The 22,403-nt window shown below is 47.1% G+C and overlaps 1 protein-coding gene across 3 annotated transcripts in view; it reads left to right on the forward strand.

Moving 5' to 3' along the window:
* Positions 1 to 6,895: 6,895 nt before the first annotated feature.
* LOC117880469 (SRSF protein kinase 3-like) overlaps positions 6,896 to 22,403 on the forward strand; it is a 33,513-nt gene continuing 18,005 nt past the window's right edge. Inside the window, exons 1-5 of one of the 3 annotated variants that reach the window (XM_034776700.1) lie at positions 6,896 to 7,023; positions 7,190 to 7,298; positions 8,094 to 8,181; positions 20,760 to 20,847; positions 21,334 to 21,440. In XM_034776700.1, coding sequence (XP_034632591.1) covers positions 6,978 to 7,023; positions 7,190 to 7,298; positions 8,094 to 8,181; positions 20,760 to 20,847; positions 21,334 to 21,440 — 438 coding nt within the window. In that variant the 5' untranslated portion in view covers positions 6,896 to 6,977. The remainder of the gene's footprint in view (positions 7,024 to 7,189; positions 7,299 to 8,093; positions 8,182 to 20,759; positions 20,848 to 21,333; positions 21,441 to 22,403) is intronic. The other 2 variants (XM_034776701.1, XM_034776702.1) reach the window with 2 other exon arrangements.

Consider the following 22,403-nt stretch of genomic DNA (forward strand, 5'->3'; position numbering starts at 1 on the left):
CCGCAGCCCTGGAGCTGAGGAATGTCGCCTCTTTCTCTGGCTGCCGCAGCCCTGCACATCCCAAATTCCCCCCACTCCCTCTTCTCACCCCACTGCCCCCTCCCACCCACCCCCTCCCCCCCCCCCCCCCCAACCAGCACTTTACCTTACATGTGAGCCTTCTCCAGTGTCCAGGCACCTAATTAGTGAAGCCACACCTGTGCAGCTCCACTAATTAGGTAGGTGGCCCTTCATTTTCTTGTGTGCAGCCGCCCAGGCACGCACCTTAGAGGGAACTATCCACGGACCACAGTTTGAGAACCTCTGGTCTAAGAGGTCCTTCTGTTCTGTCAAGGAGTCTGTTGGTTTTGAGAGTGATGGTACAGACGGGTGCTGCCAGGGAGGCAGAGGCGAATGCTGCCTGCTGAGGCTGTGTGGTAGCTGCTGCTGGCTGAGTTGCTTATGGTAGTAGTTGCCAGGGCAACCTCAGGGTTCTCTTGCTGCTGCTTGCAGGTGGCTGCAGCTTCTGTTCTTTAAGCTCTGAACCCAGCTCAGCCTATTGGCTGCTGCCCTTATATACTGTGTGCGCTCTCACGCTTCAGTCCTTTCAGCCAATCAGCTTTCTAGCTCCTCCCCAGTTCCTCCTTTGTGATGTTAGCTTTAAGCCCCTTCTAGTCACATGTACCTGTAGGTCATCCTCTTTGGACATCATCTTTAAGCTCCACCCCGACGCCATCTTGGATTTTAGGGCTTTTTGCTGAGTCATTCCGTACAGGAAGTGGAATTTCCTAGTATGTCACAGGAAATGTAATTTCCTACTACCTCACATTGTATCTCTCAGAGATGGAATCTTCCCCTACCCCTTCCCTATATCCGTCATTTTGGTCAGCCATGTTGGATTTTCTCAATTTAAATTATCATTCATTTCTACTTAATTAAAGCCTTTATCTTAAAACTAATTACTCTTTTATGCAGCCCAAAGGGTCCTGATACTGTTACCACTCTAATTATTTCAATTGGGGGAAGTGAATTTTACGGCAATTATAAACCCCTTCCAAGGTTTTTCTGCAAGGTGCTGCAAGAACATCTAAAAGCACAATCTCTTGGTACACCAGGGGGGAAAGTCCTGCAAAACTTGAAAGACACGGTGTGGTAGAGAAAAGATGCAGAGCCACTGTTGGAACTCTGCATAACCAGCTTTTTGTGCATGAACATAAGTGCAAATGGGAGTGTGGTTCTGGGATGTGTACGGTAGTGATTGCACAGACAATTCCATTCACACTTCCTGGCATAGGCGCCAACTTCTCCTGGCACCGGTGGGTGCTCGTGCCCCCTCGGCCCTGCCCTGACTCCACCCCTGCCCCACCCCCATTCCAACCCCTTTCCCAAATTCCCCACCCCAACTCCGCCCCCTCCCTGCCCCATTGGACTCCTTCCCCAAATCCCCGGCCCTGCCTCTTCCCTGCCTCCTCTCCTGATCACGCCATGTTCCCACTCTTTCCCCACTCCCAAAGCGTGTTGTTTCGCGGCTGCAAGTGCTGGGAGGAGAAGCGGGGACAGCGCGCTCAGGGGAGGACGCGGAGGCAAGGCGGAAGCAGAGGTGAACTGAGGCGGTGGGCGGGGAGCTGCTGGTGGGTGCAGAGCACCCACCAATTTTTCCCCGTGTGTGCTGCAGCTCCGGAGCACCCACAGAGTTGGTGCCTATGTTTCCTGAGCTGCATATGCCAGAGAGTGCTGTCCCCACACAGAGAAAGGAGGGGCAAGGCAAAACCCAGAGAGGGGCCTACTAGAAAGGCCATGTCTGCTGCTCATTGTGCACACTAGGACTGCCATTGAGCTGTGTGTGTTATGACCCCTGGGGTTGAGCTGTTCAGCGTTGAGGAAAGATTTTGTATTTCCATCTCAGCTAAGCTGTAAACTTTGTTCTATAAATAGGGTGACCAGACATCCCACTTTTAAAGGGACAGTCCTGAATTTAAGCCCTACTGCAGATGTCCTGACTTTTTCTTAAAAATGGGCAAATTGTCCCGTATTTTCTGTCTCCCCTCCATCAGAACTGGTGGGTCCTGCTGCTGGTCGGGACCTTGCTCACCAGCTGCCCACCCGCCCAGGGCCGGGGGTGGGGAGTGGGGTTGGTCCCGTGGCCACCGATGGGGGTGGGGGTGCAAGGCTGGTGGCGGGACGAAGATGCAGCATGCAGGGCCAGCCGCTCCCCTGCTGGCCTGTCAGCGCAGCCCCCACTGCGTGCCAGTTCTCAGCCAGCAAGGCCTTGTCCCCCCTCCCCTGTCCCGTTTCCGGCCGGCACTGGCTGCGCACTGCAAGCTGCGGTGGCTGATGAGTGTGAGCAGGCGCCAGGTGGTGGCCAGTTACGTGTCGCCTCTGCTGCCCACCCATTGGCCCTTTACGCGTTCCCCCTCTTCCTGTCCTCTCCCTGCTACGCTCCTTCACCCCTGCAGCCCCGCTGCTCCTCCATATCCCCCCCCAGTGGGTCTCGTCCAGCTCCCAGCACTGTGCAGAGAACCAGCCCCTGGTTGGAGTGTTCGGCCTGGCCGGCAGGCGCCTTCCTTCCCCCACTGCCTCTGGCTGGGCTAACGCCCCAGGAAAGCCCAAGACCCTCTGGCCCAGGTCGCTGGCCAGGAGGTGCTGAGCCATGCATGTGCCAAAGGGGATGCCACACCACCCCTCAGCTAAATTCTGGAGTGGCAGGGAGGAGCGATTTCCAGCCTGTTCACGCCCTGAATCTTCATGCTCCACAGCAGCCCCCAGGGCAGGGGCTTAGCACCCTCTTCACCTGCCCCAGGTCCTGTCCCATGGAGCTCGGGGCTGGTCCATCCCCTAGACACTCTCCCCTGCTGAGCCACCTCTCTGGCTGGGTTCGCTGAAACCCCTGCAGTCAGGTTCCCTGGGCCATGGTGCATGGTTTTGGGCTTAACCCCTTCTTGCCTGTGCTGTAGCCAGGGGACAGGAGGCGGTTGGGTTATGTCGGTGGCCAGCAGCAGCCTGGAGGTGTTAGCTGCCTTTCGACACTGTGCAGGCAGGAAGGGCCCACCTGCTTCTAGCCACATGGGCTGGTGGTGGTGGGGGGGGGAGATGAGCTCTGCAAAGACATGGGCCAGGTAATTTCTTCCCCCACCTCCCCTGCAGCTGGAAGCAGCTCCCATCCCTTCCCTCCAGCACAGTGCCAAATGGCTGCTGTTGGCCACATTCTGATGTGAACCCTGGCAGAAATCTGGAGAGCGGGGGGCAAGAGACCCTGCGTGCCCCCCCCTCCATGTGTTGCCTTGGGAAGACGCCACACCAGGTACCGGGATAGGAGAGTCCATACCGGGGGCCCAGCCAAGCATGGAGGGTGGAGAGCACCAGGCAGGGACAGTTGGTCACCCACCCTCTGTGTGTGGGGGTGTGTGTGAGGGGGTAGGAGTGTGTGTGTCATCCCTCCCCATGTGAACCCTAAAGCCTTAAAGATAAGATAAATAAAAAGAATCCAACTATGCAGTATTTCTTTTTAACAGGCTCAGTCAACTTGATGTTAATTTGAATGTTTGTACTGCATAGTTCTGATTGATTGCCGTTGAACTAGCTTGAATAGAAGTAATTTTACCAGGTGTCCCGTATTAAGCATAGGAAAATATGGTCACCCTATCTATAAATAGCCTCCAGGGAGCTTTCAAAGGGTTTACTTTGTGGCTGGATAGACTTGCTGCTAGGAGAGAGTTAGAAGCAGGAAACTGTTAAAACAGGTGCAAAGTTATGAGTACAGTAAAATGACCCTATCCCAAGCTGTCCAAGGTCTTCTAACTATGCTGAAGCCAGTGCTGTTTCCAGGGGCCTTGCTGTGATCTGATCCCATGTCCCTTTCTTCACCACATACCTCCGGTGGTGCAGAGGAACTCGCTCCACTCAAGGACACCCCTCCCATCTAAACCAGACTAAAAAGGAAAGCAGGAGCTCTTGGTATCGCACTTCCAGGAGCTCCTGAACGCCCCAGGTCTCAAGTAGAGCCGTGAGCTCTGCCTCCATGAGCTACTACATGGTAAGTCTCTCAAGAATCAATGGTATTTAGATCTGCAAGGGGCTGCTTTTACTGCATGTGCCAAGGCGTGCAGGGATGCTTACTTAGAAAGCCTTGCCCAATTGTGTCCTGGCATATTTCTCTTTTACACATGAGAGAAGAATCTACTGCTCTCTGTGGGTTCAACTGCTTTACTCTCTACAACCATCTTCCCAAACTGAGTATGCCAAGGATCCTTGTGTACCTCCCAGGAGTGCCTGCAAATGGCGCAAACCCAGGAGAAGGGCTGCTTGCCCCTAGAGCCACTATGGGAAACTGGAAGATGGAGCTTGTTGGCTTGTGCAGGACAGCATCTCCAGCAATGTAGCACTGCTGCTCCTTTTGTAGATTATTTTTTAAGCTAGAAAGGACCAATATAATCATCTAGTCCAAGGGTGGGCAAACTTTTTGTCCCAAGGGCCACATCTGGATATGGAAATTGTATGGTGGGCCATGAATGCTCACAAAATTGGGGTTGGGGTGCAGGAAGGGATGAGGGCTACGGCTGGGGGGTGCGGGCTCCAGGGTGGGGCCAGAAATGAGGAGTTCAAGGTGCAGGAAGGACTCTGGGCTGGGGCAGAGGGTTGGGGTGCAGGGCGGGTGAGGGCTCCGGCTGGAACTGCGGACTCTGGGATGGGGCTGGGAATGAGGGGTTTGGGTGTAAGAGGGGGAAGATGCCGCTGCTTCTGGGAGCTGCATCTCCCCCCCCCCCCGCCCCAGCTCGAGTGCGGGAGCAGGGCAAGCCCCAGACCCTGCTCCCCAGTGGGAGCTCGAGGGCCAGATAAAATCGGCTGGTGGGCCAGACGTCACCCATGGGCCGTAGTTTGCCCACCCCTGATCTAGTCTGACCTTCTGCATAACACAGTCTAGAAAACCTCACCCAGTGATTTCTGCATTTATCCCATAACGTGTTTAAGTTATAACATCTCTTTATAAAAAGATACATAGTCTAGATTTAAACACATTGAGTGCTGGAGAAGCCACCACAGCCCTAGGTGATGTGTTCCAATGGTTAATTACTCTCACTATTCAAAATGTGCATCATTATTTCTGGTCTGAATTTGACTAGTTTCAGCTTCCAACCGCTGGATCTTGTTATCCCTTTTTCTGCTAGATTAGAGATTACTATCAGCAACATCTACCCTGTGTAGGGCTTGTTACTAGAGCATTGCGTACCTCTTAACCTTTTTTTTTAGTGATGTAAATAGTGAGATATGTGAGAATCTTCATCTATAAGGCATGGTTTCCAGACATCAAATCATTCTGGTAGTTGCTCCTTAATGCCCTATCAGAATGGTAGGAGATAGATGGCAGGGCTCTGTGATGCTCTACAAGCATGGCAGTAGATTGAACAGGCCCACTCTACTCACCCCAGTGCAAACTAGGGATCACTCCAGTGATTTCAATGTTACATTGGTATGAATCTGGTCATGGAAAGTTATTTACAAGAGAGTGACACGTGAAGGATGGGGGCTTCTGGAACTTTGTACCTAAAAAGAGACATAGGCTTGAGGTAATGCATTACACTTCAGTTACAGAACTAAGAAGGGAAGTGGGTTAGAGGCAGCCACAGTCCCTTTTCATGCTGCATCCTAACCTGTTCTTCCTTGCTTCAGCCACAGGTAGGGGAAAATAGAGCAGTGGAGACATTTGCAGTCCCAGACTCCCTTTACAAAAGTGTAGCCACAGGCCAGGGAATCTGCTCATACATACCCCATGCTCGCCCAGCATCAACAAGAAATGCAACTACACCTTGTAAGGTTTGGTCCTTAAAGGCAGCTTTGTTGCTAACAAAGGAAGAGCAGGAGGTGGTAAACGCTCTTAGCTGAAGAACCAAAAATGACAGAAGAAGCCACAATTCCATTCCAGAGTTGCTGGGGAAATGCTCTTATTGCTTGCCTACCCTTGGTAATACCAGAATAGCTATTCTAGAATACAGTAATTATTCTAAAATAGTTATTCCAGATAAATTCTCATATGGACACTCTTACTAGTCTAGTACATTTCAAGTGTAGATTAGCCCTTGGGTTTCACAAACTAACTCCTCAGAATTTAAGGGCAATATTTCTAACATACTAATAATCTAATCAGACTAACTAATATCACATTTGTTAGGATTCAAGTTAGTGAAAATTGTCAGATGGCCACTACACAGACAAATCCTTAGCATGAATTGCTATGTTGGGTGTTATTTTTAAAATGGTTGACTCCTAGTGTGCCAAAAACAGTGGTCTCGCAGAGTTTTGAAGCATTATTTCAAAATAATCTGAGTTATAGCCAATTAGCTTTTGTCCTGGGCTGGGCTCCAGAGTACTGGAGTTTCTAATGAATAGAGACTAGTTAATACTAAAATAGAATGTGAGAATCTGCAGCTCAATTAGACTGTGTGCACATTAGAGACCTGCCCCCCCCCCTCTGCTGAGCTTGATCTGTGCGCTGTCTGCAGGAGGCCAGGCCAGCACTGGAGCTTGTCAGAGGGAATGCCTGGCCCTTTCCTTCAATCCCCACTAATCCTCTGGAAATCCGAGCAAGGCAGCAATAAACCTGAGACTCCTGCCTCTCTCTGTTCTAGCTGCACCCAGCAAGGAGCTCTGCTCGGCTTGAGTCATCTCAATGTCCCCCTATTTTGAAATCTTAAAATAATCTCCAATCCCTCAGGAAATGCCAGAAATGTTCGTCACCCAGATCCAATTCTGAGGAAACAGAGGGGAAGGAACAAGGGATGTAGAGGGGAGAGGGAGAGGGGTCAAAGATGAGATCTGAAAAGAAGAATAGGTAAGCTGCAGAGGGGAGGGCACGGGTGCTTGGCTGAAATACCAACGGGTATGCACATACATAACTCTATTTACAGGAGTAAAATGCTGAAGATCGGGCTGTGTCTGCGCCAAGTGTCAGATCCCTGTTCCCCCTCACCTGCTCATCCTGAGGACTGCAGCAAGCCTCTGGCATGGAGGGGTGGGGATGCCAGGAGGACCCTGCAGAGTACTGTGCAGGTGAGTCCAGGGAGTGTAACCAGTTTGGTACCCAAACCTCCTTGCCATTCAGCCTGGGAGATTTGTAGACTCTGGGCTGAATTGTTGAGGTCAGTCCTTCTTTCTGTTTGGTAATGGTTTGAAGACCTGTCCCACTAATGGGGCTATTGGTGATCCATCTTTGTAGGAGGCTACTACCCTGTGCAGAAGGGAGACATATTCAGTGGAAGATACCAGGTGGTGCACAAGCTGGGCTGTGGCTACTTCTCTACAGTCTGGTTGTGTCAGGACATGGTGTGAGTAGCACAATAGAGACTATTCCAAAGAGAGGGGAACTCTGTAGAATGGGGCTGTAAAGGGATGTTCAGAGTCCATCCAGGGGGAAAAGGGGAGGAATTGACCCTCTCTATCTGGGCAGAGGAAGGAACAGCCCAGAGGAATAGCCCGCCCTGAAGGCAGGGATGTGGGTGTTTGGGTGGTGGTGGGAGGGGATCAGCAGAGCTAGGTCAGCTGTGAGGCATTATTTCCCAAGCAGCCATTACAAGAGGGCTCCATTGAAGTGAGTCTGACAGCAAGAATCAGAGAGGAAGGGTCTCTAAGAAGGGAGCTGGTGCTTGAATACTAGGCAAACAGCCTAGGTTAGAGAGAAGCGAGATGACATTGGTGGGTGAAATGCTTTGTAGTCTGCGGTGCTGAGCTGTGCCTGCAGGAAACCCTACTGGATTCGTCTTTGGCCCTGAAGGGGACAGGTCTTCCTTTATATTTACTTTTCTGATTTATAATATGCTCTATCTCAGCCTGGCCAGACCTCTCCTGCTCCCAGAGGGCGATGGAGCTCTAAGATTAAAGTAATAGTTGCCAGAGGGAGATGAATACAGGTCTCCACCCTGCTGTGTGTGGAAGGTATGAGGGTGGGGATGTTAGAGGCAGAGGAGAGGTGTAGGGCAACCTCTCTCAGTAGAGAGCACAGGCATTAGGGTGGGTCACTACAGGGAAAGGAAAGACATGGAGACTCCTCCAGGCTGTATGATGGGAAACTGGGCTGGACAGAACTTTTGTGCACTGGTCTGGTGGTGTGATTCCTTTCACAGAGAGAAGAGGCGTGTAGCTGTGAAGGTGGCCAAGGGTGGGGAGAGCTTTGCTGAGGCTGCCCAGGATGAAATCTCTCTCCTCCAGTGTGTATGTACCTTCCCTGGCTGCACTCCAGGGAGCGTGTTGGCTCATTCGGTTTCTGCACTGTGGGGATTGCAGCTGTTTTCAGAGCTCTGCAGTACTAGTCCACCTCCTCTAACAGGTCTCAGCCTGATGGGAGCCTGGCTGGCAGCAGGGAGAACACATCAAACTCTATGTAGAAAAAGAGCCTCAGGTCCAGCATTTGCTTCTGAAACAGCCTTGCACCCCAGGGGTTCTATTTCTGGTATGTTTAGTGATCATTCTGTTCTTCTTTGAGTGGGAGCAGACATGTATTCCACTCAGGTGTGCATGTGCCCAGTGCACTGAAGCTGGAGAACTTTGCCTAATGGTACCTATGGGCGGTGCTCATGCCTTGTGGCTCTGGCCCTTCCCCTAGCTATTTAAGGATAGCAACGCCCTGACCCCTCTCTGTTCCTTCTCACTGCCTCTGGCTAGAGTTTGAGCATTCTGTGGTGCTTTACTTTACATGCTTTTTCCTCAGTTTCTCTAGGAATTTATTGTATATAGTTCATTGTTAATGTAACTTAGTAGTGCTGGCACCATTCGAGTCTGACCCAGTGTGGTCGCCTGGCAGGGAGGTGTAGTGTTGCAGATGAGCCCTTATTTGATCTTCTCCTCACCCAGCATTTCAACGTGTTAAACAGCCCTTTTAAGTGCTAACGAGCAGCTCCTTCTGGACTCCTGGTGCCAGTCCATCTAACTGCCTCTGGTTTTGGCCATGGGGCATCTATTGAGTCTGGTATTGATGATGGCAGCATCGGCAACATAGAACCATAGGACTAGAAGGGACGGCAACAGTCATCTAGTCTAACCGCCTGCCAAGGTGCAGGATTTGTTGTGTTAAACCATCCAAGACAGGTGGCTCCAGCCTCCTTTGGAAAACCTCCAGTGAAGGAGCTTCCACGACCTCCCGAGGTCTCTGTTCCACTGTCCTACTGTTCTTATAGTTAAGAATTTTTTTCTGTGCTTTAATCTAAGTCTGCTATGCTATGGTTTGAACCCATTGCTTCTTGTTCTGCCCTTGGTGGCAAAAGAGAAAAACTTTTCTCCACTTTTTTTGTGGCCGCCTTTCAAGTATCTGAAGACCACTGTCAGATCCCCCCCCACCCCCCGCCTTTAATTTCCTCTTTTCCAAACTAACCATACCCAGTTCCTTCAGCCTTTGCTCATATGGCGGCATTCCTTCCCTTTGATCATCTTTGTTGCTCGCCTCTGGATCTTTTCCAATTTCTGTACATCCTTTCTATACATTGGTGACCAAAGTTGGACACCACTACTCCAGCTGAGGTCTAACCAGCGCTGAATAGAAGGATACTTCTGTTAATGCAACCTAAAATTGCATTTGCCTTTTTTTGCAACAGCATTGCACTGTTGACTCATGTTGAGGCTTTGATCCACCACAACGCCCAGATCCTTCTCAGCAGTGCTGCTGCCAAGCCAGTTTTCCCCCAGTCTGTATTTGTACATTTGTTTTTTCTTCCCTAAGCGTAGCACCTCACATTTGTCTTTGTTGAATTTCATTTTGTTGTCTATAATACAGTTCTCCAATTTATCAAGGTCCCTCTAAATTTTAAGATCTATCCTCCAAAGTATCGGCAACCTCCCCCCACCCCCGCCAGCTTTGTGTCATCTGCAAACTTGATCAGTCTGCTCTCTATATCTGCATCTAGGTCATTAATAAAGATGTTAACAACACCAGACCCAGACCAGATCCCTGTAGAACCCCAGTTGAGACCTCCCACCAACCCCACATCATTCCATTAATAGTGACTCTTTGTTTGCAGTTGTTTAACTAATTATGTATCCACTTAACGGTAGTTCTGTCGAGCCTGCTTTTCTCCAGCTTACTTATCAGAATGTCATGTGGGACTGTGTCCAAAGCCTTGCTGATGTCCAGGTATATTATGTCCACTGCATTCCCCCTATTCACCAAACCAGTTACCCTGTCAAAGAAGGAAATCAAGCTTGTTTGGCATGATTTGTTCTTGGTAAATCAATGCTGGCTGCTGGTGATCACCCCTCTGTCCTTCAGGTATTCACAAATGGAATGTTTTATACATGGCTCTTGTAGCTTCCCAGGTATCAAAGTCAGATTGACTGGTCTATAGTTCCCCAGCTCCTCCTTTCCCCCCTTTTTAAAAGATGGGCACAACGTTAGCCCTTCTCCAGTCTTCTAGGACCTCTCCTGTCATCCATGAGTTTGTAAATATTATTGCCAGGGGCTCCACAATTTCTTCAGCTAATTCCTTCTGTACGCTTGGGTTAATAGCATCAGGCCCCGCTGATTTTAATTAATTCAAATTGGTCAGAAGATCTCTGACATGTCCTTTACTCATCCCAATCTGCATCCCTTCCTCTTCATTGTTTGTGGTAACTTTTGCTAATCGTCTGGTCACACATTATTTTTTTGTGAGAAAACTGACGCAAAGTAGGCATTGAGCAGCTTTGCCTTCGTATCATCTTCCATGCCCCTCCTTCCATTTCCTGTATTTATCTCTTTGGGGGTTTAGATATCTACAAAGCTCCTTGTGCAATCACATTGGCCTCCTGTGGCTTTTCTTGTGTTTCCTCTGCAAGATGTTGAGCCTCTAGTATTACATCTTTCAAGAACTGCCAGCCCCCTTTGACTTCTTTTCTTCCTAATTGGTCTTTCCATGTGACCTTGCCTACTATTTTTCTGAGTCAAAGGCAGATTTCAACTCTGAGGTCCAGTGTCCTTGTTTTGCTGTTCTCACATCCTCCTTTCCATAGAATCTTGAATTTTATCAGATCATGATCACTACCTTCACGTTCTCAACTAATTCATCCCTGTTGGTCAAAATCAGATCCAAAATGGAGACCCCCTAGTTGTTTCCTCAACTTTCTGAATCAGAAAGCTGTCCCCTACACACGCTAAGAATTTGAAGGACGTATTATGTTTTGCTGCAATAGTCTTCCAGCAGATATCAGGGAAGTTAAAATCCCCCATTACTACTAGCTCATGTGAGTTAGCTAATCTTATCTACTTGTAGAATGACTCATCCACTTCCTCTTCCTGATTTGGTGGTCTATAATGGACCCTCACTATAACATTGCTACTGTTCTTTTCCCTTGTTCTCCTCACCCAGAAACTCTCAGTGGGTCTGTTGCTCATGTCCCCTTGGATCTGAGAACTAGTGTATACATTCTTGACGTACAGCACAACGCCACCTCCTTTTTTCCCATACCTATCCTTTTGGAACAAACAATAGCCCTCAATGCCGGTACACCAATTGTGCAAGTTGTCCCATCAAGTCTCTGTGATGCCAATTAAGTCATAATTTTCTTCATATACCATGACTTCCAGTTCATCCTGATTGTTGTCCATACTCCTTGCATTTGTAAACAGGCATCAAAGATATTTTGTGGATTGCCCTGTTGCTTTTCTTTTTTCCTTTTTAATGCAGTTGTGATTTCTAGATCTTTCTGCTGAAATTAGCCGCTTCCCCTTTTCTTTGTTACTTGAGCCTAGATGTGCATCGCCTGTATTTTTGTCACCATCCCCCATAAGACCTAGTTTAAAGCTCTCCTTATCAAGTTAGCCAGACAATGTCCAAAGATGCTCTTCCCAGTATTTGGTAGATGGAGCTCATCCTAGCACAGTAATCCTCATTCCTGGAAAATCAGCTTGTTGTCAAAGAAGCCAAAGCCCTCTTGCTCACACCACTTGCATAGCCATGCATTTACTTCCACGATTCGATGGTCCCTGCCTGGCCTTTTCCTTCAACCATCTCCATACCGTTGGCATATTGGGCAGCGTCAGACCTGCTCTGCCTTTCCATTCCTGATTCCCCTAGAGTTCAGGGGCTGTCAGTTGCTGTGCCTTCTACATCGTCGTCTTCTGCTGCACTGTTGGCGCTGTCTGGTGGGGTTGGCTGCAGCATTCTGCACTCTCCGGGGCTTGGACAGCAGAGTTGCAGCCATCATCCTTTGTGGTAGTGAGGGGCATATTGACATGGATGCTGTCTTCAGCACCGATGCTGTCCTTGCTACAGACCCCTTCATTGGATTCAGTACTGACTCGTTTCCAGCTCCCTCATGTGCTCCTGTGCCAGCTACAAGAGTGATGCCTTTCCTGGTGCCAACCACTCATGCATCCTCGACACCAACAATTTCTTCATGTTTGGTTCTGATAGTTCGTTTGATCACTCAGGGGTGGGGTGCTCCATTCCCACCAGATGACTCCCAGGGCTCCTCAAGTTCTGGTGTGGGGATGACTACTTCTTCTTCCCCCTCACCTGTGAAGCACTGTTCTTGATCCTTGGATCACCAGTGGTACCAAGATCAGGACTGTTCTTGCAGTAGGAATAGGGATCCTGGGCTACAACCTATGAGCTGCCAATGCCTTACCCTTGTTGTTCCAGTGGCCTCCACGGAACCCTTGGGTGCCTTGGTCTGGGAGATCCTGCTCTTGACCTGGACGGCATCAAAGATCAGTAATTCCAAGCAGCATTTTCTATCCATGAGCCACTTCTATTGCAAGTGCAGTCAGAGGTTATTCTGCTTGAGCTAGCCCAGACTGAACCTCTTATGTAGGAGCTGCCCCCATCCCCAACAGTCTCCATTGGCCCTGCACTCTTCTTCTTCTCCTCTGGGTGACTTTGGATTCTTCCTCACTGGTGCCTGAGGACTCTGTCATACCAGGACCTTCTCAGGCATACAGCTTCCACCTTGGAGATCCAGGCTGAATACAGGCAAAAGAACAGGCATGAGTTGCTGGATATCCTCCAGTCCTCAGCTCTGGGGAGAATGGCTCTCTCAATAAATGAAATTCTTTTGGAGCCCACTAGGTCCCTTGGGAATACCCCAGCGTTGTTACCGCCTGCAACTAAGCGGTGTGAAAAGTGGTATTATGTCCCCATACAGGACTTCAAGTGTTTTTACTCTCTTCCAGCTCCTAACTCTCTTGTGATGATAGAGTAAACAAGAGATCACAATAGGGGAGATCCTAGCCTTTGGAGTGGACTTGTGAGTCTGAGAGGTTAGACTTGATTGGGAGGAAAACGTATATGACTTCTTCAACGCAGATGAGCACTGGAAATCAGCAGGCTCTATTATCCAGATATGACTTTCTTAATTGGGATGTTATGTCCAGATTCACAGAGAAGTTGACAAAAGCCTCCCAGGAGGAATTTAGGGCTTTTGATACAGATGCCCCTCTGGAGGCCAAGACTTCGTTGCAGTCATCTCTGGACGTGGCAGATGCTTCGGTTGGAATTATGGCATCAGCTGTGACCATGAGGAAGGCCGTGTCATTGCAGAACTCCAGCATAGCTTGTGATGCTCAACGGATCATAGAAGACTTATCTTGATGGTCATTTTTGTTTTCAGAAATTGACAACACTTGGCATTTGTTTAAGCACTCCTGGTCTACTTTGCATTCCTTGGATATTTATACCCCAGCCACAAAGAGGCACCGCTAGGGGAGGCATTAGCACTACTACTCACAGCATTTTTGCTGCCATTCATCCTTTTCTGAGAAACAGCAGATTTTTCCAGGGTCATAAGATCGCAGAGGAAGAGGTCTTCTGGGTGGAATTTCCACCAGACAGATAGTCATCCTCCTCCAGTATCCAGCAAGCCTCTAGTTTGACTGGCCTGTCCAGGGCAGCACTCTAGTTTTGACCTCTCCATCTACGTCTCCTAGTTCAGAGACAGGCTGTCTCACTTGTACAGTGCTTGGGATAAGGTTACCGTAGACAAAGGGGTCCTAAGTACCAACTGATCGGCCGTTGCCCTCTACTCCATCCCTCTTCAGGGACCCCTCTCATGAGTCACTACTCCTGCAGCAGGTCCAGAGCCTGCTTGCACATGGAGCTATAGAGGAGGTTTCTCTACAGCATCAGAAAAAGGGGTTCTTTTCCTGGTATTTCCTGGTCCCCAAATTCAAAGGAGGGACGAGACCTATTATTGACCTCCACAGCCTCAGCAAATACACTAGATATGTAGGAATCCATATGGTCACCCTAGCAACTATCCTTCCTGCATTGAACCACAATGACTGATTTGCTACCCTGAACCTTCAGGATGCTTATTTCCATATGGCGATTTTCCTGAGCCACAGGAGATTTCTGAGGCATGGTATGGTGGGGTAACACTATCAGTACACTGTGCTTCATTTCAGCACCTCGTATTTTTTAAAAATACATGACTGACTGTAGTGTCAGCATACCTCAGAAAAAGAGGAATTAATATTTTCCTGTACCTCGACTATAGATTAGTGAGAGATAAGTTCAGAGAACATGTGTTCTCCCAATTCACACTACATCTAATAGAATGTTAGGAACCATTAAGAAAGGGATAGATAATAAGACAGAAAATATAATAATGCTGCTATATAAATTCATGGTACGTCCATACCCTGAACACTGAGTACAGTTCGCAACATCTCAAAAAAGATACGTTAGAATTGGAAAAAGTACAAAGAAGAGCAACAAAAATTATCAGGGGTATGGACCAACTTCCATATGAGGAGAGATTAAAAAGACCTGGACTGTTCAGCTTGTAAAAGAAATGACTGAGGGGGATATGAAAGATGTCTATAAAATCGGGACTGGTGTGGAGAAAGTGAACAAGGAAGTGTTGTTTACTAATTCACATAACACATGAACTGGGGTACCTGATGAAATAATAGGTAGCAGGTTTAAAACAAACATGGAAGTACTTCTTCACACAACATAAAATCAACCTGTGGAATTCATTACCGGGGCGATGTTGTGAATGCCAAAAGTATAACTGGGTTATAAAAAGAATTAGATAAGTTCATGGAGGATAGGTCCATCAGTGGCTATCAGCCAAGATAATCAGGGATGCAGGAGCGGCGCCAGGGTTTTTGCCGCCCTAGGTGGCAGCGCTCCTTCTCTGAGCATTCAGGGGGCCTGGGGTCTTCGGCGGCAGGGGTCCTTCCGCTCCGTGTCTTCGGGGCACTTTGGCGGCAGGTCCCGGAGCGAGTGAAGGACCCGCCGCCGAATTTCCACTGAAGATCCGGAGCAGAAGGACCCCCCGCTGCCAAATTTCCGCCAAGGGCGGCAAAATGCCGCCCCCCAAATCCTGCCGCCCTAGGTGACCGCCTAGAGTCGCCTAGTGGAAGCACCAGCCCTGCAGGGATGCACCCCATACTGTGCATGTCCCTAAACCTCTGACTGCCAGATGATTGGACTGGATGACAAGGGATGGATCACTAGATAATTGCCCTGTTCTGTTCATTCCCTGTGAAGCATCTGGCATTGGCCACTATCTGAAGACAGAATACAGGGCTAGATGGACCATTAGTTTGACCCACTATGGCCATTCTTATGTCTCTTCAGTCATCTGGGAATGATATTGAACAAAAAGAAGTCAATGGTAGCACCAACTCAAAAGATCATGTTCTTTGGGGCCCTATTAGATTCTACAAATTTGAGAGTTTCTGCTGAATGAATGATTTCAAACAATTCAGCATCTCTGTCTGGCACTACAATCTCAACCTTCAGCTATGGTCCATGTATGCCTGAAGTTACTAGGTCATAAGGCTGCATGTACTTACATCATCCAGCATACAAGACTGCACCTTCGCCCTCTTCAGGTGTGGTTGAAATTGGTCTATCGCCTAACTTGTCATTCTTTGGACAGGTTTGTCTGAGTTCCTCTGAAGATCCTAATGGTACTGGACAGTTCAGAACAACATATGCCAGGGTGGTCCCTTTGTGCGTCCTCCCCCAGCCAGGCCTGTAGTCACCAATGCCACCTCAGTAGGTTGGGGAGCACATCTAGAGGTGTTAAAAGTTCTTGGCTTGTGGTCAAAACAGAAAGTTTCCCTCCAAATCAACATCCTGGAGCTCTGGGCCACTTACAATGCCTGCCAAGCTTTTCGGGATCACACATGGGGCACACTGGCTCATATACTCACTAACGCTACCACCGCAATACTATATGAACAAGCAGGGAGGAACCTCCTCCAACCAGCTGTGTCAGGAAGCAATAAAGTTACGACATTTCTGCATCATGGAGAGCATTGTTCCCACAGCAGCTCACTTACCTGAGGTCCAGACTCACTTGGCTGATCACCTCAGCAGGAATTTCTCCCACAATCACATGTAGTCTCTGAAGTTGAGGGTGCTGAGTCCATTTTTGCAGAATGGGGCATTCCAACTATCAATCTGTTTGCGATGAGAGACAACAAGGAATGCCACCAATTTTGCTCTCAAGTTGGTCTCAGTACAGATTCCCTAAGTGACACCTTCCACCTCAAATGCAGGGGTCTGCTTTGAGGTACGCCTTCTCTCTAATCCCAGAGGTCATTCTCACACTAAACTTGAATCATACCAAACTTATTCTCATTGCTATAGCTTGGCTCAGGCAATGTTGGCTCTTCGACCTACTGGTCTATCGGTTTGACCTCCCATATCACTGCCTCTTCATCCCGATCTGCTGACTCAGCACTATGATCAAGTTTTGCATCCAGCAGTCACCCTCTTCATCTCATGAAGTGGATGCTGCATGGCTAGATGAGGAGGAAGGATGTTTGGAATGTGTTGCATTGCTGTGGCTTAACAGCAGGAAAACCTCTACTAGGGTAACCAAGTGGAAGTGTTTTTCAGCTTGGTCGCTTGCTCGGGGAAGCCAGATGATGCTTGCCTGTATTCAGGACATTTTGGCATACCTATTGCACCTTGAGTCTTCTGGTCTCTCACTCAGTTCATTGTGGGTTCATTTCAAATCTTGCCATTTCATCTGCCTATTTGAGATCAGCCACTTTTCTCGAACCCCATGGTGGTTAGGTTTCTAAGGGATCATTTGTTTCTACTAGGGTGACCAGATGTCCCTATTTTATAGGGACAGCCCCAATTTTGGGGTCTTTTTCTTATATAGGCTCCTATTACCCCCACCCCTGTCCTGATTTTTCACATTTGCTGTCTGGTCACCCTAGTCTCTACCCACCTGTGAAAGAGCGGGTTCCCTTGTGGGATGTTAATACTGTCCTGGCTCCCCTCATGGGCCCTCCTTTCGAGGCCTAGCTGTGCCAGAAGATAGGTTTCCTTATGGCTGTAACGGCATTATGCAAACTGCAGGCCTTAATGGCACAGCCCCCATACACAGTTTTTCAAGGAGAGTGTGGCCCTGGGGCAGCAGCCAAATTTTTTTATCAAAAGTAGTTTCTCAGTTTCCCCTTAATCAAATGATTTATTTTCTAGAGTTCTTTCCTAAACTGGACTCCAACACAAATGAACAGTGTCTTTAGATGTTGGATATGAGGCAACGCTTGCCATTCTACCTAGACAGAACTAAACCTTTTCGAGCATCACCTCATTTGTTTATTTCCTCTGTGGATCGAAGGAGGAGGGTCAGGTGGTCTCTGTGAAAACCATTTCCAAATTGATAAATTCTTGCATTACACTAGCATCTGAAGTAGCTCAGACCATGCTCTCACAGAGATTGTGAGCTCATTTGACGAGGGCCCTAGCAAGGGCAATAGGATTCCTCAGTGATATTTCAATATTGGACATTTGCAGGGCTGCTACCTGGTCATCTATACATACTTTTACTGCATCTCGATCTGATGCAGACTTTGGGAAGGCAATCCTGCAGTCACTGCTTAGGTAGATTGTGAGCCCCACCTCCTAGGAGAACTGCTTGCAAGTCACCTGAATGGAAAATACGTCTACACCCATGTCTCAAAGAACAAGTTACAATCCCAGTAAGTAACCATCTTTTCTGCTGCAGGAAACAGAGACCGTCTCTCACTGCACTATAACACTCATTATCCTGAGTTGTTGAGTATCTTGGTGGTTGTTCTCCTCCTGCTGCTTCCTCTTCCTCCATCCCATAGTCCTTACTCTCAGTATTCACAGGGTGAGCTGAGCTGTTCCACTCTGGCCTCATTCCCGCAAGCTGCTCTAGACATCCAATAACAAACCGAGGGAGCACCTCAGGGTGGGAGATCTCCACCTTTGCAACAGGAAAAGGTGGAAACATTGCTCCAGATCCTCAAAGGTATTTAAGTGCCTAAATGGAAGATCTGGGTCATTGTCTTTAAATGAAAAGCTCGGGGACGGGGCGGGGGAGGAAGGGATTCTGTGTTTGTACAGTACCTAACACAAAGGTCTCCTAGGCACTATGGCAATGCAAATAAGTTATAACTTTTGCAAAAATTACATAATGCAGCAAAAAGTGTAACGAGGCACTAAGCATGTAGCCTGAGTTTCCTTGTGTGCTCATGCCTCTCATCCATTAGTTGTACCTATTAGTGATGTCACTAATTGTTCCTGAAGATGACCTGAACTTTTAGGTCTGTGGTGGTGGTGACAAATCTTAGGACTTGTCTACATACAGAACTTGCACCAGTTAATTTAAATTGGTTTAGTTAAACCAGTGCAACTTTGTGTCTGGACTTTATGGTATTGATTTAGTTTGAGCCTGTTAATTTACCAGCCCAAGTTAAACTGATATAAGACAGGTTTATAGTGATATGACTCCACCCACAAAGTTGCAACAACTTAATTATATTGGTATAAAATCACCCCTTTAGGAATATCGGTATAACTTTGTTTGTAGACCTGGTCTTAGTCTTAATTTAGAAATAGTTTTGTTGGAAATCCTTTCTATTTAGCAGCGTAGCAGACCACAATTCTCCAGTACTAGGCCTGAGTGATATTACAAGTAGGGCTGTCAATTAATCACAGTAAACTCACGCAATTAACTCAAAAAAATTAATCGCGATTAATTGCACTGTTAAAATATAGAATACCAATTGAAAGGTATTAAATATTTTTGATGTTTTCTACATTTTAAAATATATCAATTTCAATTACAACACAGAATACAAAGTGTACTGTGCTCACTTTTATAATTTTTACAATGCAAATATTTGTAATAAAAATAATATAAAGAAATAGTATTTTTCAATTCACCTCATACAAGTACTGTAGTGCAATCTCTTTATCATGGAAATGCAACTTACAAATGTAGGGGTTTTTGTTACATAACTTCACTCAAAAACAAAACAATGTAAAACTTTAGAGCCTACCAAGTCCACTCAGTCCTACTTCTTGTTTAGTCAATCGCTAAGAGAAACATATTTGTTTACATTTACGGGAGATAATGCTGCCCACTTCTTAATTACAATGTCACCTGAAAGTGAGAACAGGCATTCGCATGGCACTGTTGTAGCTGGCGTCACAAGATATTTACATGCCAGATGCGCTAAAGATTCATATGCCTCTTCATGCAAATGCCTGCTCTCACTTTCAGGTGATATTGTAAACAAGAAGCAGGCAGCATTATCTTCTGCAAATGTAAACAAATATGTTTCTCTTAGCAATTGGCTGAACAAGAAGTAGGATTGATTGGACTTGTAGGCTCTAAAGTTTTACATTGTTTTATTTTTGAATGCAGATTTTTTTGTACATAATTCTACATTTGTAAGTTCAACTTTCATGATAAAGAGTTTGCACTTCAGTACTTGTATTAGGTGAATTGAAAAATACTATTTTTGTTTACAGTGCGAATACTTGTAATCAAAAATAAATATAAAGTGAGCTACTGTAGACTTTGTATTCTGTGTTGTAATTGAAATCAATATATTTGAAAATGTAGAAAATATCAAAAAATTAAATGGTATTCTATTGTTGTGTAACAGTCCAATTAATCACGATTAATCTTTTTAATTGCACAATTAATTGCGATTAATTATTTTAATCTCTTGACAGCCCTAATTACAATAAATTATTTAAGGGAGCTATAAGTTTCTAAAAGGAAACATGCCAACATGCTGACACATTTTTCACTGGCCAATAGAATTTGTTATATCAGATGATGGGCCAAAAATTCTAATCTTCAGGTTCTCAAAGTGATACCATTGTTGTTATTTGTTACCTGCACTGCAGTAGTGTCTAGATCTCATCCTTGTTGTGCTAGGTGCTGTACAAACAAACAGCAAAGAGATGGCCCCTGCCCCAACGAGCTTACAATATAAACAGAAGCCAAGAGAGAACAATTGGATGGGGGTGCACAAGGAAACAATGAGACAATTCTGATGAGCATGATAAGCTGTGGCCATGTGGAAGAACAACCTTTCCATATATGTGGGAAATACCCTTGGAAGGGCGTCAGATGTGATGGGTTTAGTGGTGGCAAGTACCCCCAGAGTGGGATTGTCAGGAAATATCTGAGCTGATCAGACATAGCTAGGCTATTTATGGGGAATTGTGTCTACCCTTCACCTAGGATACGGCTGGATAATTGTGAGGGAATTCACCATAGGGGATCGGACTCCGCTAATGTAATTGGAGTTGGGTTTATTCAATTCCCTCATTGTTGGGTTTCACCAATAAAATATACATGAAAGCATCCAAATTAAGCAACCATCTACTAACAAAATACCCCAAGCAGAGCTATTAGCCCCAAAAAGTTGAGAGACTTACTATAGAATCCACTAGGGACCTTGCTATTGATTTTTACATGGAAGAGGCTCAGATATTATGGTGGTGGATGGCAGGGTAAAATGCAGAGCGCGAGATCCGATACATGTATTCCATTAAATAAGAGGTTTTTTTGACCACTCTCAGGTGAGCAGCATGAAGAAGAAGGACCTGGCAGGGGAGAATATTGTCCATTGTTTAGATGACTTCAAAATGATTGGAGCAAATGGCTTTCATATCCTTCAGCTAAGAATAGTGGCTTTCTCTGTTTGCAATGCCATTAGCCAGACAGAATGCTATGCTGTTGAAAAGACTGGATGTGTCCCTGTGAGAGGGGCGGGCCTGGAATTGGGAGCAAGGGGCCAGCCTGGGGTATGTAGAATGGCAGCTGGGAGTGGGAGAAAGGGGCTGCACTGGGGGATGGGGGTGTGGGATGGCGGCGGGGAGTGGGAGAGAAGGACTGGCCAATGGGGCGTAGGATGGCAGCTGAGAGCGGGGGCTAGTCTGGGGGGCATAGGATGCGGCTGGGAGCGGGAGCCAGGGGCCACTCTGGTGGGAGGGCATAGGATGGTGGCTGGGAGTGGGAGCAAGGGGCCGGCCTGGGGAGTGGGGCATAGAATGGTGGCTGGGAGCGAGGGGTGTCTGTGGCTTGTGTAGTTAACATCAAAGTGAATGGGGATAGCATTCTCTCTCTCTCTCAGTGAATCCCTGACTTTCCTACATGTGTGCTTGGTGTTTGAGTTGCTGGGCCCTTCTCTGCGATGTCTGATGAGGAGCCATGGAACCCAGGGTCTCCCCTTGCCCTTTGTGAAAAAAGCCTTACAGCAGGTGAGAGCTCAGAGCACTGGAAGGGTGAGGACACGGAGGGGCGAGCGAGGCCTGCGGGGTAGAGAGGATAGCTGGGCAGATTAGGTGTGCAGTGGAGGAATCTTTTAGAACACTCAGGATTATTTTACTAAAACATAAAATCCAAATGTGGTTTTGTCCCAACTTTAAATACAGTTCCTGTGAGATGGAGATCATTTCCCTACTCAAGTATCAGGGGGTAGCCGTGTTAGTCTGTATCTACAAAAACAACAAGGAGTCTGGTNAAAAAAACTTCAGAAACAGACTTCAAAGAGAAACAGCAGAACTAAAATTCATTTGCAAATTCAACACCATTAATCTGGGCTTGAATAGGGATTGGGAGTGGCTGGCTCACTACAGAAGCAGCTTTTCCTCTCCTGGAATTGACACCTCCTCATCTATTATTGGGAGTGGACTACATCCACCCTGATTGAATTGGCCTTGTCAACACTGGTTCGCCACTTGTGAAGTAACTCCCTGCTCTCCATGTGTCTGTATATAATGCCTGCATCTGTAGCTTTCACTCTATGCATCCGAAGAAGTGAGGTTTTTACTCACGAAAGCTTATGCCCAAATAAATCTGTTAGTCTTTAAGGTGCCACCAGACTCCTTGTTATTTCCCTATTCAATTACACATCTGCCCTCTCACTTACACCTCTTAGGCTACTGTGTTTTTATCTTCCAGTGAAGAGGACTGGAATAGCTAGCTATATACTGGATGGGTTTTTCTGCAGTTTATTCCAGTGTGATTAAAATAAATCTACAGAGGAACAGATCAAAGGGGTCAAACTTATTACAAGGAAATACTGGCCAGTTGTCCCTTCATGAAAGAAAGCAAAAAATAAAAATGTGACAAATCCAAGAAAGAACAAATAGAGGAAAAGCTGTGCCTGGGTCTCATCTCTTGGGATATCTGGACCATTTGCTATTCTTCAAACCCAATAA

Source organism: Trachemys scripta, chromosome 7, assembly GCF_013100865.1.
Source record: "Trachemys scripta elegans isolate TJP31775 chromosome 7, CAS_Tse_1.0, whole genome shotgun sequence".
NCBI classification, from domain to species: Eukaryota; Metazoa; Chordata; order Testudines; family Emydidae; genus Trachemys; species Trachemys scripta.